The sequence below is a fragment of the Mus pahari genome, chromosome 6, assembly GCF_900095145.1.
Source record: "Mus pahari chromosome 6, PAHARI_EIJ_v1.1, whole genome shotgun sequence".
NCBI lineage: Eukaryota > Metazoa > Chordata > Mammalia > Rodentia > Muridae > Mus > Mus pahari.
The window spans coordinates 103,053,844-103,066,315 of NC_034595.1; the positions used below are offsets into that span (position 1 = coordinate 103,053,844).

Sequence of the window (12,472 nt, forward strand, 5' to 3'; positions counted from 1 at the left end):
GCCTGTCACCAGATCACAGCCTTTCTCAGGCTTTCTGTGGACCAGGTCAGGCCTAGTCCAGCTGTCAATGTTTCACGTGCCCAGATGAAAGCCCCACCGCCCCTCCTCCCCCGGTTTCTCTCTGTCTCCTTCTCCATCTACCACCCACTTCCCCAGTGAACTGCCCCCAGCTTGCTCAGGGGCCTAATCCCTTCCAAGCAGCCAGCACAAACACTTGTATCCTGACTCACACCAGCCACCGCACACTAAGGTGTCATCCCAGAGACACATCCGCTGTCACTGCTTGACCAACTCATCCTTCCCACTGCCTTTCTCCTCACCCCACGCTCTTCCTAATGCGCTCTTGTGTTTCTCCCATTCCCATCTCACCTTGTGCTACAACATCGCCACCCTCTACACTGTCACCACCCCAACCCATAACTGTCAACCGGCTGGTTGATTGGTGCCTAAGTCTGCTGTGTTCCTGACCCACTCCAAGTTGTCAGTCTCACATCTTAGGGACACTTACTTGTTTGTACACACACACACACACACACACACACACATCCTCTACAGCCACCTTGATAGCAGGCATTGGTATATCCATTGTGACCCCTCAGAGGACATGACCTCAGTGCAGTTCATGGCACATCTGTTGGATGACCGAATCATCTTACAGATGTGGGAATTAAGAACAAATCTCAGCAGCAGAGTGGCTGAACCAGGACGGAGCTCACGTCAGTCTGGATGCAAAGGCCTCTTTCGGCCACTCCGCGTGGATCCACCCAGGAGCTTGTTAGAAATGTAGAATCTCAACCTTTGCCCCCAAAGCACAATATACCCTTTAATGAGGCCTCTAGTGACTTGAAGGCACATCAGAGTTTGATAAACACGGACAGCTCACTCCCAGGGACCGCTAACAGTAGGAGGGCTGAGACCAGTACCAGTAGGCTAGTCTGTATTCCTGCTTCCCTCCAGGCTTAATGGTTTTGCTGGAGATCAAAGGGTCAAGAAAGGCCTCAAGGTGACACGGGGGGTGGGGGGGAACAGGCTGTAAGCTTAGTGCAGACCCCAGGGCTGTCTGGGAAGCCCTGCCCACCCACCTTCCTCCGCTGCTCCTCTTCCTCCTGCATCTTCTGCTGCATCTTGCGGACCATCACCTGGCGCTTCCACTCCGGGATGGGCCGGCCCTGTTCATCGAGTGTGGGAATGAGGGCCTCCACATCCAGATGGACTCCTGGTGCCGGGGTGGCAGGTGGTGCCGGCACTACGCTGCCATTGAGCAGTGGCTGAGGCCCAGAGGTTGGCGGGGTGGGGCTCCGAGCCCGAGATGGCGCAGGTGACACTGGAGGCTGCGGTGACTCAGGCTGCCGGGAGAAGCAGTAGGGCTGAGCACTGGGCAGGCACTGGGAGCCCGGGCGGGGCACCCGGCCAGTGCCTACCTGGGAGGCTGGCTGCCCACTGCCAGAGAACACTGTTGTCAGCCCCTTGCTCTGTGGTGTCGGCTTCAGGCTCTTGCCCGCCTTTATCTCAGCCAGCAGCTCTGAGTTATCGCCCGTTGGGGACATCATGTTGAAAGATTTGGTGCCTGCCCACAGGAGAAGAGGTGCTCAGTTGAGGAAAGGGAGTACCATTCACATCTCCCTCCTGCCCCCAATCCCCCCCTTCTCCAAGCCAGATGGGTGGGGCCCACCCTTGGGCCCAGAGAAGCTCTCCAGATCCTGGGATACCGAAGGTAGCTTTCAGGGCATCCAAAGGTGGGCCATCAGCTCCCACCCAGTCCACGGTGACCCGACCAGGTCTTACTCACTGGGCATACGGCCACCACCTAGAGGCCCCTGGGAGTTCATGGTGGCTCTTGGGCCAGCCCTGGGGACTCCAGCAGATGTCTGCCCACCATCAACTGCCCAGCTCCAAAGCACGGACCCGGCTAGCCACCCAACCTTTGTCCTGGGTTTTCTGGCTCAGCCCCACTAGGGCGGAGTCTCCCTATGGCCCTCTCCCTTCATCAGCAAAGCCAGTGACCCTTGGACTGAGCCAGCTGGAGCCTCCAAGGCCATAAGACTCAGGACCCTGGCGTGCCACCCAGCTGGACCCTCCCTGGCCCCACACCCACAGACAGACAGCAGACATACTGACTGCAAGCGGAGCACACATTTATGGCAAAGCAACTGCGTGGCCCTGGGGGACCTTGGAAGGAGGAGCTTACTGAGGACACGGGAGAGGGCGCGGGCAGAAGGGCCAGCCCAAAGGTATGCAAATACCTGGACAGAGTTTGCATTTTCCAGCAGGGCTGGCGGAGGTGAATGGATGGCGGCGGAGGAGTACCCAGGGAGGGCTTTGCTGCCCCAGATCCGGGCAGGAATAAAGTTGTACTAAAGGCCCTGAGATACCAGGGTTGGTGATCCAGAGTACATGCCCAAGAGAAGGATGGCGTGCGGCCGGCCCGTTTACTTAAGCAAAACTGGAAGCCGGGCACCGGATGCTGTGATGCCGAGGGTGGGGGTTCGGGGTATCAGGTCCTCTCACCTGCTGGCCCCTAGCAAGCCCTTTCCTCAGTCCCAGGCCCATTCTGCCTCATTTTCTGGGCAAGCCACCTCCCCCACCCCACGCCTCAGCCGCGAGCCCACCAGCTGGGGCAGCTACTCACTCTTCCTGTGTCTCAGGACTCTCACTTCTAGGAACGGAGAGGAGAGAATTGACAGAGAAGTTAGAGGAAGGGGGGGTTGGGGTGAATCAGGGACAGCAAGAGGGCCAGGGGGGGCAGGAGGGGGAGAAGAGGGGTGGAGCTCGCCTGCCCTTGTGACCCTGGCTCAGGCCACTCTGGGGCCCCACAAGGGTGGTCCATCCAGGTCTCTAAGGGAGGCCGTCTTGACCCTGGGGTTGGCTGGGGCAGCCAGAGTCTATTTTTCCTTTGTCCCTAGTATGGTCTGCAGAGGAAGGAGATCTCTGTCAAGCTGGGGATGGACTGAGGAGGGTTTCCCTGAGGCTCAGCCAGGAGTGGACAGGCTACCGCAGGCTCCACAGGAGCTGCTCTGGGCCTGGTCAGAGAAATATGAAGCTTGGGCTGGAGCTACCCAGTATGGTTTCCTCACCGAGCCCTGCCTCACTAGGATGGGAGAACCAGAACCTTCCAGGATCCCTGGCAGAAAGCAGTGTCCAGCAACCCAGGTCTCCAGTTTAACGTGTAAGCAAGGATATGAAGCCCAATGGTGGAGAGTGTGCCTAGCATGCTGGAGGGGGGCCCTGAGTTATCTTCCACAATCACCATCAACACACACACACACACACACACAAACACACACACACACACACACACACACACACACACACACACGACCTACGGAAAGGAACGCGTGATGGTTTCTGGGACTTTGTCTTCCTCAGCCAAGCACAGCTGATGAGTAAGAGTCCCCCTGTCAAGGCTGAGAGAAGCTCAGAGGGTGTGCTTGGCTCGAAGGAACAAGAGTTAGAGGTTGGAAGGTGACTGAAGATGCAGGGCACAGGAAGAAAGGAGCACTCGGTTCCTCCCGCAGGTGGCTCAGGAACTTCAGCCACCAGAGCCGGGAGGCTCGCCCTAGCTAAAGAAAGAGAAGGCCCAGAGAGGGCAGGTGCCTCGCCAAAAGCCACACTCAGCCCAGTCCTGCCGTGGGATTGAAGCAACTCAAAACTTTCCTCCCCTTGTCACCAACAGGGTAGGGTCTTGGGGAAAAAAAAAAAAAAAAAGCCCGGAAGAAGGACGAAGGACCAGGGGCGTCGCAGCTGGGGAGGGGGCGGTCTCTAGTTTCCATCCCCCTTGGCAGCTGGCGCCGCCCCCACCCCGCATCCCGCCCCTACTCACTGCCAGTAGAAGACGAGGAACGACGCTGCCCGCAGGCTGCGCCCGCGCCCTCGATGGGCAGAGGTGGGGCGGGTGGCGGCGAACTCAGGGCCTCGGGCAGCGGCGGCGGCGGAGGTGGCGGCGGCAGCTCCCTGGACGCTTTGGAGTCCGCTGAGCAGCCGTTGTGCACGTGGTTCCCGGGGAGCAGCGCCGCCTGCGGGGGAGCAGAGGGGCCGGAGAGTGAGGAGCGGGAGACGGGGCTCCGTCCCGAGCAGCCCGCGGGTGCGGGCTGGTGGACACGCACCTCCTCGCTGTGGGCCATGCCCGGGCGTGCGGCCAGCGGCTCCCCCGGGCTGCGGCCCAGCTGGCGGTAGTAGTCCCCCGTGCTGGGCTGTTTACTGAACGAGCGCTGTTTGCGGTCCGAGTCCTGCCTGCGCAGTCCCGTGTTGTGCCTGCGCAGCTCCGAGTCCTGCCTGAGCAGCCCGGAGTCCTGCCTGTGTAGCCCCGAGTGGCCGTCGCCGGAGCTCGGCTGAGGGAAGACAGCGGCGGATGATGCTCTTGGCCCGAATGCCCCTCGCGCCTCCCTCCCAGCTCTTTGCCTGGGGGGCTCGCGGCCAGCGGCCGTCGGGGGGCGCAGCTGGCCGCGTCCCTGGGCCCTCCAGTTCTCCGTGCCGGATGGGGCAGGGGGCGAGGGGACTTTGGCGAGAGGGCCGGCTCACAGGGAGGGGTCTGGGTTAGGGCCAAGGGTACAGGGGCCCCTACTGAGGCCAGAAGGGGCGGACCCAAGGGCGGGGTGGCCCAGCCTGGACGCCAGGGGGAGCCTGCGCTGGAACAGCTCCCACTTAGCCCGCCCCGAGGGCTCGGCTGCACCCTACTAGCTGCTCCGCCAGCCCCGCGTGAGCGCACGGGGCTCCTAGAAGCCTTTCTGTCGGGGGTCGCGGCCTGGAGGGGGCCCCTGTCTAGAGCTCGTACCCAGGGACGCTACTGCTTGCTCTCACGGGGCCCACAGCCTGGGGCTGCTCCTACCTGCGACTGTTCCGGTGGCCCCCCGCTGTGCACCTGGCGGCGGGGGCGGCACGGACCCGACACCTGCGTTACCTGATCCTTCCTCTCAGGTTACAGCCCGGCCCGCACGCTGCCCGCCTATGAGCTCAGTCGGCCTGACATCACCCAGGGTCCGCCAATCCCAGGCTTAACCCCCAAGCAGGCACGGATGTCACGGAGCCCCACTGCTCTGCCACCGGCTAGGGGCGGCTCCGCCCCCTGCACTCCTTTTGCCACTAGTCCTGAGTACCCTACCTTCATTCTCCCCGCCCTCAGTCATTTGCCCGGACAGCAAGAGGGCCTGACCTCGGACAGTGAAGCTGCTCGTTTTTGTCCACCCACCCCTCCATTCCAGGTCGCGCCCTGGCCTTTCCCTCCCGCATCTGGAACCCATCGCTATCCATGTAAACGACACCACACCCGGGCCCAGGCCTCAAGTTTCAAGTGTGGCCGGGTGGGCTCGGGTGACAAAACCACTTCTCGCTCCGTTGCTCCCCATTAAGGCCTGCACTGGGAGAGGGAGAAGAGGTGGTGTGGCCAAAGACCAAATGACCAGGTGGGGGCTGTCCCTGACCCTGACCCACGCTCGTTCGTCTCTACTGTGGCCTCAGACCCCCGTCCCCACTGGTCAAAGCTCACGTGACAGGAAACACGACACGCCAGATTTGTTTTCTGGGTCAGCCAGCCCCTTCGGCACCCACTAGAGCCATGGAGGTGTACACCCCTCAACCCAGTTCTAACGGACAGTTTAGTCACTCACGCCTGAGGGGGCAAGGGACACAAAGGGCCCTTTGTGGAGCCTATTAGCGCCTGCACTTCTGCACGAACACACCACAGAGGGGCATAGGGAAGTCCTGGCACTCAGGCACAGTGGTGGGGAGTGGGCAGGGCTTGGGGCAAGCCCCATATGCTGTGCCAGGCTTCGAAAGCGGGATAGCCTCTACCACCCCAAGAATTTCTGTCCGACTTTCTTTCTTTCCTCCAGAAGAAAAAAAATCTTCTGTGCGAGCTTGGTGTACCGAAGGGCAGTAAAAGGGTGGTGCGGAGTCCCCGTGAAGGCTGTCCCTCTTATGCCACCTCCGCCCCATGGCCTTGTGACCTGGCTCACCTGTGCAAACTGATCGCTCAGCTCCACCTTGAGCTGGGAAGAGACTTGCAAGGCCTGGGCTCTGGCAAGGCTTTATGGGTTTGCCACCGTACACCTGGCCACCTGTGGTCTTGGGTTGTCCCCTCACCTCTCCCTCTGTCGAGCCCTGCTTTGGGTCACACTGCTATTACATCTGACCCTCCTCTGCTCCCCAGCTTTAGCCAAAAGTCCAAAGGCCTTGGATGTTCTAGTCCCTCACACTGATCCACCGCTTCCAAAGGTTTCCTTATTCTTACACGGGGACTCCTCCTGCATCCACCCAAGGGTTACGGAGTGGGAGGGGAGTTAGCACTGAGAAAACCTTTTCTACGGGGGCGGGGGGGAGGGAGGAGCCAGCCTCAGCCTCGGTCCCCTAGCGAGCCTGTCAGCAGACAGCAGGAGGCGCTAGTGCTCAACGTTGTCTTCAGCATTGTCTTGTCCTCACCTTCCAGTCAAACTCGCAGTGCCTCGCCTGAGGAAGATAGTATCACTTTCCTTTCCGTTTGTTACTTTGTTTGGATTGGTTTTGGAGAGGGTCTTCCCTCTGTGTAGTCCTGGCTGTCCTGGAACTCACTCTGTACAGCAGGCTGGCCTTGCCTCTACCTCCCCAGAGCTGGGATTAAAGGCATGTGCCACCACGACCTGGCTCAAGGGTCCTTTTTTTTGTCGTTGTTTGTTTGTTTGTTTGTTTGTTTGTTTTTCAAGACAGGGTTTCTCTGTGTAGCCCTGGCTGTCCTGGAACTCACTCTGGAGACCAGACTGGCCTCAAACTCAGAAATCCGCCTGCCTCTGCCTCCCGAGTGCTGGGATTAAAGGTGTGCGTCACCACTGCCTGGCTCAAGTGTCCTTCGTAGGGTTCTTTTCCCTAACTGAGCCCCGCGCTGTAAGTATTCACAATATCTGCATGCCTTCCTTTTCTGCTAACTCCAGGACAGCCCTGACACTCTGTGCAGGATGTACCACAGCTCCTCAGGAGGACTGACCATCTCTGTTCCTTCAACCTCAACTCCTTACGGTTGACTTTGTCCCCTATACCATTTCCAATGGTCAGCCCTGAGCCATCATGGACCTTGCTAGGACCTTCAGTTCTCAAACTTACCCTGGGTCCAGGAAGCCCCATTTGTGACCACAAGTCATCCAGGCCAGTTCCCCATCGGCCCAGTCCCCAGTTAGCCTAGTCCTCCTGCCAGCCCACAGGGCGAGCTTTCTGCCTACCTCCTTCTTGAGGGAGTCCACCTCCACATGGCGAAGCTTGTTCTTGGTCTGCATGTAAATGTTATCCAGATGCAGCCCCACAGGGGGATTGGGAGCTGGGTAGCCTGGTGGAGGCGGGGGCAGCTGGGTGCCTGGGGGTGGTGGCGGCGGTGGTGGGAAGCTTGGTGGTGGTGGTGGAGGTGGTGGTGGTGACGGCTTCCCTAGCTTGCCCCGAGGCAAGCCCTGCTCTGGGTTCAGCATGTCCATGTAGCTCTGTAAGTCTGCAGCTCTTGCACCTGGAACCCCTGGGAGGGAGGTGAGGCAGAAGGACAAACGGAATGTTGAAGTCTGCAGAATGCACCCCAGATCCAAGCTGTCTTAACTGCAAATGGCTCACCCAGCCACAAGGCAGACTGGGGCCTGCTTGGTATGGCTTGCTGTGGCCTCCCCAGTAGGTGATGCTCCCAGGTTTCTAGGGGACACTTTAGTAGGTTTTGGGTTGCAGGGTCCTGTGGAGGAGGACCACCTGGCAGGGGCTAGGTGGGGCAGGAGTCTGGGTGGCTGCACTCAGGCAGCTCTGGGGGCCACCTAGTGGTGGGAAGCAGACGCTGCAGCTGCAGGTGGTTGGACTCCTGTTCTGGGTGTGGTCACTGTGTACACACAGGCCCGGTTCTGTGGGAGGACTTTTGTTATGTGTGTCTTTTGTTTGTTTTTTGTTTTATTTTCGGTTTTTCTTTTCTCTTTTTCTTTTCTTCTTCTCTTTTTTTTTTCTGGTTTTTCGAGACAGGGTTTCTCTGTGTAGCCCTGGCTGTCCTGGAACTCACTCTGTAGACCAGGCTGGCCTCGAACTCAGAAATCTGCCTGCCTCTGCCTCCCAAGTGCTGGGATTAAAGGCGTGCGCCACTAATGGATGTTATGTGTGTCTTTAACCCTGTACTTACCTGTGTCTGTGTTGGACTGAGTGACTTTGGGTGTGGGTGACCATGTTTGTAACAGGTAAACGGAGGGCTTCTGTTTGTGTAATATAGGTATGCATATTCCTGGCATAAGTGTGTACGTGTGCTTGTACATGCTTACGTGTATACTCTGCACACCTGTCCACATGTGCACCTTTGAGTCTGGTAGCTTAGCACCGAAATCACAGAGTCCTGTGTTGGGCATGTGCGGGTTTTGTGGCAGGGGGCTTATTGGGATGGACAAGTTCAAGTGCATCCTCTCTCCACATTAAGACATTGACTGATACAGACAGGCAGACAGATGGATGGGATGGCCCTGGCTTTGACTGGCTCCCCACACTCTTCTCCAATCCACTCACCTCGAGTTGAGCGCTGCCCCTTGCTGCTGGAGTGACTGGAGGAGCAGGAGTCATAGTTAGAGAGCGTGCTGGTAGGTGAACCCAGGTCAAAGGTGAGCGGCTGGACCGACATAGTGGTGTTGGGCGAGGACATGCCCGAGTCCAGCTGCTTTGCCTCCAGGTCCATAGATTGATCCCGGGACAGGACTCGGTGTTCCAAGCTCTGAGGGAAAAGGTGGGAAGTTTTGGGCTCCAGTGTCCTGTGGGGATAACCTCCAGGCCAGGCCTCCTGTCCAGAGTCCTCCCTGAGCAACCTGCTGAGCCACTTCCTGATTTCTGCACCATTTCTGCTTCTTCCTAGGACAGGAGTCAAGAGCAGATGCTCCCACTTGCACTTCAGGCCTCAGAGAAACGCCTACCTGGCTCTCCCCATGCTCAGGACACTTGGGAAGGGGGATCTGGCCCAAAGGGATGCAGCCCTGCACCTGTCACTCCCCTCTAATCAGAGGGCAGAAGGCCTTCTCTCCTATGCATCTGTGGGCAAAGGACCCTCGGGGCTGCTACTGCAGGAAGGGGAAGGATACACTCAACTTCCATTGCCTGGCTGCAACCTAACTTGTTTGAGCTGCCAGCTGCCTACCCAAGGCCATTGCACCTCCTGATGGTGCTGGGGGGGAGGGAAGGCTGAACCCTAGATGGGATGTGCCAGCTAAGGCTGCCAGGTCTTTCATCCTCCCCCCTCCCCGACCAGCTGCTCCTGCTGGGAGCAGGTCAGGGTGAGGGGCCACTTACATTGCCCATGCTGTCCCTGCTACCGGCAAGCCTGCTCCTCCTCCTCCTCCTCCTCCTCCTCCGTAGCCTCCTGCCCACAGCTACTCCTCCCTGCCCCTTGCCCCTCCCTGTCTGAGAAGTGTCACAGGCCCCCTGGGAGAGGGAAGCAGGCTGGCACCAGGTAACGGCTCAGCAGCCATGCTTATTGGCTCTGTAATTAGTGTTTGCCTTTTCTGGGCCAGCTACCTCGGTGGCTTGGATCTGTCATTGCTGCTGCTGGGCCTGACTGGGTGAGGGGGCCAGATCCTGCTGCTTACCCCATTCACTTCAAGGGGTCCAGGCCCTGTTGTCTACCCTGAAGGAAAGGGGAGCCCCAGAAGATGACTTGGAGTGGGGGGGGGGAGGAAGAGAGACAACCTGCAGGTGCTCTTTTCTTGATTGGCACTAGGGGGCAGCCCCGGGACTCTGCCCTGCTGGAACACAAGGAACAGACTTTGGAGCCTGGAATAATACCTTCAATTTCCCGTCCTTTACTATGCTATGAGATTATGAGCATATTATGTACCAGTATTTTCTGTGCCTGAGTCGCTTCATCTGTAAGTGGGAATAACAGTGTTTGCAAAGGTGTTGAAAGTTGGTGACAAATCACTGCATGCCACCTAGTCCATGCCACCTAGTACATCATGAAGTGCCAATCATAGGCAAAAGATGAACTAGGTCACACCTGTGGAGCCTGCCAGAGATCTTACCAGTGTCAGAATTCAGCGGTGGCTTAGGACTGGCTCAGCATCAGGAGCTGGAGCCAGGCAGGTTCCCAGGGCCCTGACTCTGGGAGACCCTCTCTGGAAGTTCATCTCCTAACCTTTCAGCCTGCTTGACCCCTAGGCCCTGCTGTACTGTTCACATCCCAGCCAGGATCACCCACACACTAGCAAGCAGAGCAGGCCTGCTGGCCTTCTTTCCTCCAAGCTTCATCTGGAAGACTTCCTCATGGCTGGGCTGGGCCCTGGAGATAGCACCCCTCTGAGGGGGGCTGAGACCCATCCTTTTCCTCTTCTGTTACTGTAAAGTGAGTGTTGAATTATCTGGGACAGGGCCCTGGATTTGGGGACACACACACCGGAGCCTGAGTCTTACTGGGTCATCTTGTGACTTTGTAAAACATAGAGTAAGATAATTTATAAACATATATCATGTTTTGGTTTTGAGTCAACTACAAAGTGAGCAGATGTGTACCAGTCAAGACAGGTGGTTCCTGCAGGTGCTGTGCTGCATGGCTGTAATCCTAGATATTTATAGGAGGAGAGACACAAGTTCGAGGACAGTCTGGGCAATTTAGCAAGTTCTTATCTCAAAGTCAATTTAAAAGGCAGATGGGGAGAGACCTGGAAGTGTAGCTTAATGGTACATCATTTGCCTAGCACTCTCACAGCCCTACTTTCAACTCTCAGAGAGGGGGAGGGAGAAAGAGAGAGAGATAAAGAGAAAAAGGAAAGAGAAAGAGAGAGATAAAGATGGAAAGAGAAAGAGAGAAGAAAAGAGAAAGAGGAAGAGAGAAAGGGAGAGAAAGAGAGAAAGAGAAAGAGAAAGAGGAAAAGAGAAAGAGAAAGAGAGAGAAGGGAAGAGAAAGAAAGAGGGAGAGGGAGAGAGAGAAAGAAAAAGAGAGAAGGAAAGCGAAAGAGGGGAAGAAAAATAAAGAGAGGGCTGGTGAGATGGCTCAGCGGNTAAGAGCACCGACTGCTCTTCCAAAGGTCCTGAGTTCAAATCCCAGCAACCACATGGTGGCTCACAACCATCCGTAACAAGATCTGATGCCCTCTTCTGGAGTGTCTGAAGTCAGCTACAGTGTACTTACATATAATAAATAAATCTTAAAAAAAAAAAAGAAAAATAAAGAGAGAAAGAAAGAGGAAGAGAGAAGGAGAGAGAGAGAGAGAGAGGTTATATCCATCCTTGAAGTGAGACCACGACCATAGACAAGAGGTTCTATAAGATTTAAGTCAGATATAACTCCAGTGGTCTGTGTCTCCGGGCCGCTGGCTGTCCTCACGCCCCATGACAATTTTGAGTTTCCTCAGGCAAGAGGCTTCATATCCCTGAACTTCAGCTTTTTTCTTGGTAAAAGGGCAAGACGCTGATTCTTGGGGTTAAATGGTGAGATGGGTGAGAGACTCCACACCAGCCACTGGTGGGTCATACCAGGGTTTGTACCGTACGTAGGTAGCGGGAACAGTGGGTGTGGCCATTGAACTCAGCCAGGTCGGCAGCGGTGTACCCATCGTGGTCGCGGACGTCCAGCCCAGCGCCGTTCACCGCGAGGATCTGGCAGCACTGTAAGAGGGCGGAGCACGAGGAGGAGAGGTGGGTCCCGCCAGGTCCAGCACCCCAGAGAAGCTGCGAGGACATCGCTGGGCCGCCAGAGGGCGACAGCGTCCCAGTCCCCGGCCCCGCCCCGACCACGCCCTCGCCCACATCCCAGCCCCGCCCCTCTCGGGCCGCCCTGACCTCCAGTTCCCCGTTCTCAGCAGCGTCATGCAGTGGGGTCCCGCCCCACAGGTCCTGCGAGATCTCTGCGCCGTGCAGCAGGAGCCAGCTGAGCACTTTGGTGTGGCCGCGACTGGCAGCAAAGTGCATGGCCGTGGCGCCGTCGTGGTCCTGCTCCGAAAAGCTAACGTCTGCAAAGCTCACCTGTGGGGAGGGGCGTGGCAGAGGGCGGGGCTTGCGCTGGCCCCCTCCTGGCCCCGCCTCAGTTCCAGCGGGCCCCGCCCACTCCCAGGGCTATCCCGCCCTGTGGTCCTCAGCTCACCAGCCACACCAGGACTGGGTTGTGGCCCATCTGCGCCGCGGCATGCAGGGGTGTCATGCCGTCTTGGGCGCGCAGGTGCGGATCTGCACTGCACTCCTGCACAAGGTACTTCGTCACTTCCAGGTGGCCCTCCTGGCACGCCAGGTACAGGGGCGTGGCACCGTTGTTGGTTTGGGCATTCACTCCCCTGCGAATAGGCAACACCCAGCGTGGGCTCTAGATGCCCGCTGAACTCTCGTCAAAAGCCTCCTTCCACACTAGCCTGGCTCTCTGGAGTACTGAAAGTGGGCAGGTGACAAAGGGGCTTTGTCACAGGTTGTCCGAGATCGTTGGCTCAGTCCTATACTGCTGTCCCTCAGCGTGCTTCTCCACTCTCTGTCCCTCGTTATTATTATTATTATTATTTTAAATTTAGACAAGGTCTTTTTTTTTTTTTTT

General features: G+C 57.6%; 1 protein-coding gene across 3 annotated transcripts in view; it reads right to left on the bottom strand.

Annotated features, from left to right (window-relative positions):
- Espn (espin) overlaps positions 1-12,472 on the bottom strand; it is a 32,506-nt gene that overhangs the window by 6,456 nt on the left and 13,578 nt on the right. The window contains exons 3-13 of one of the 3 annotated variants that reach the window (XM_029540345.1): positions 12,035-12,221; positions 11,734-11,916; positions 11,428-11,559; positions 8,479-8,680; positions 7,185-7,468; positions 4,294-4,328; positions 4,104-4,230; positions 3,821-4,013; positions 2,630-2,656; positions 1,422-1,567; positions 1,083-1,346 (exon numbers count right to left, since the gene is read on the bottom strand). In XM_029540345.1, the coding sequence (XP_029396205.1) occupies positions 1,083-1,346; positions 1,422-1,567; positions 2,630-2,656; positions 3,821-4,013; positions 4,104-4,230; positions 4,294-4,328; positions 7,185-7,468; positions 8,479-8,680; positions 11,428-11,559; positions 11,734-11,916; positions 12,035-12,221 (1,780 nt within the window). Of the gene's footprint in view, positions 1-1,082; positions 1,568-1,789; positions 1,982-2,629; positions 2,657-3,820; positions 4,329-7,184; positions 7,469-8,478; positions 8,681-11,427; positions 11,560-11,733; positions 11,917-12,034; positions 12,222-12,472 lie in introns of those variants that run through there. The other 2 variants (XM_029540344.1, XM_021200186.2) reach the window with 2 other exon arrangements.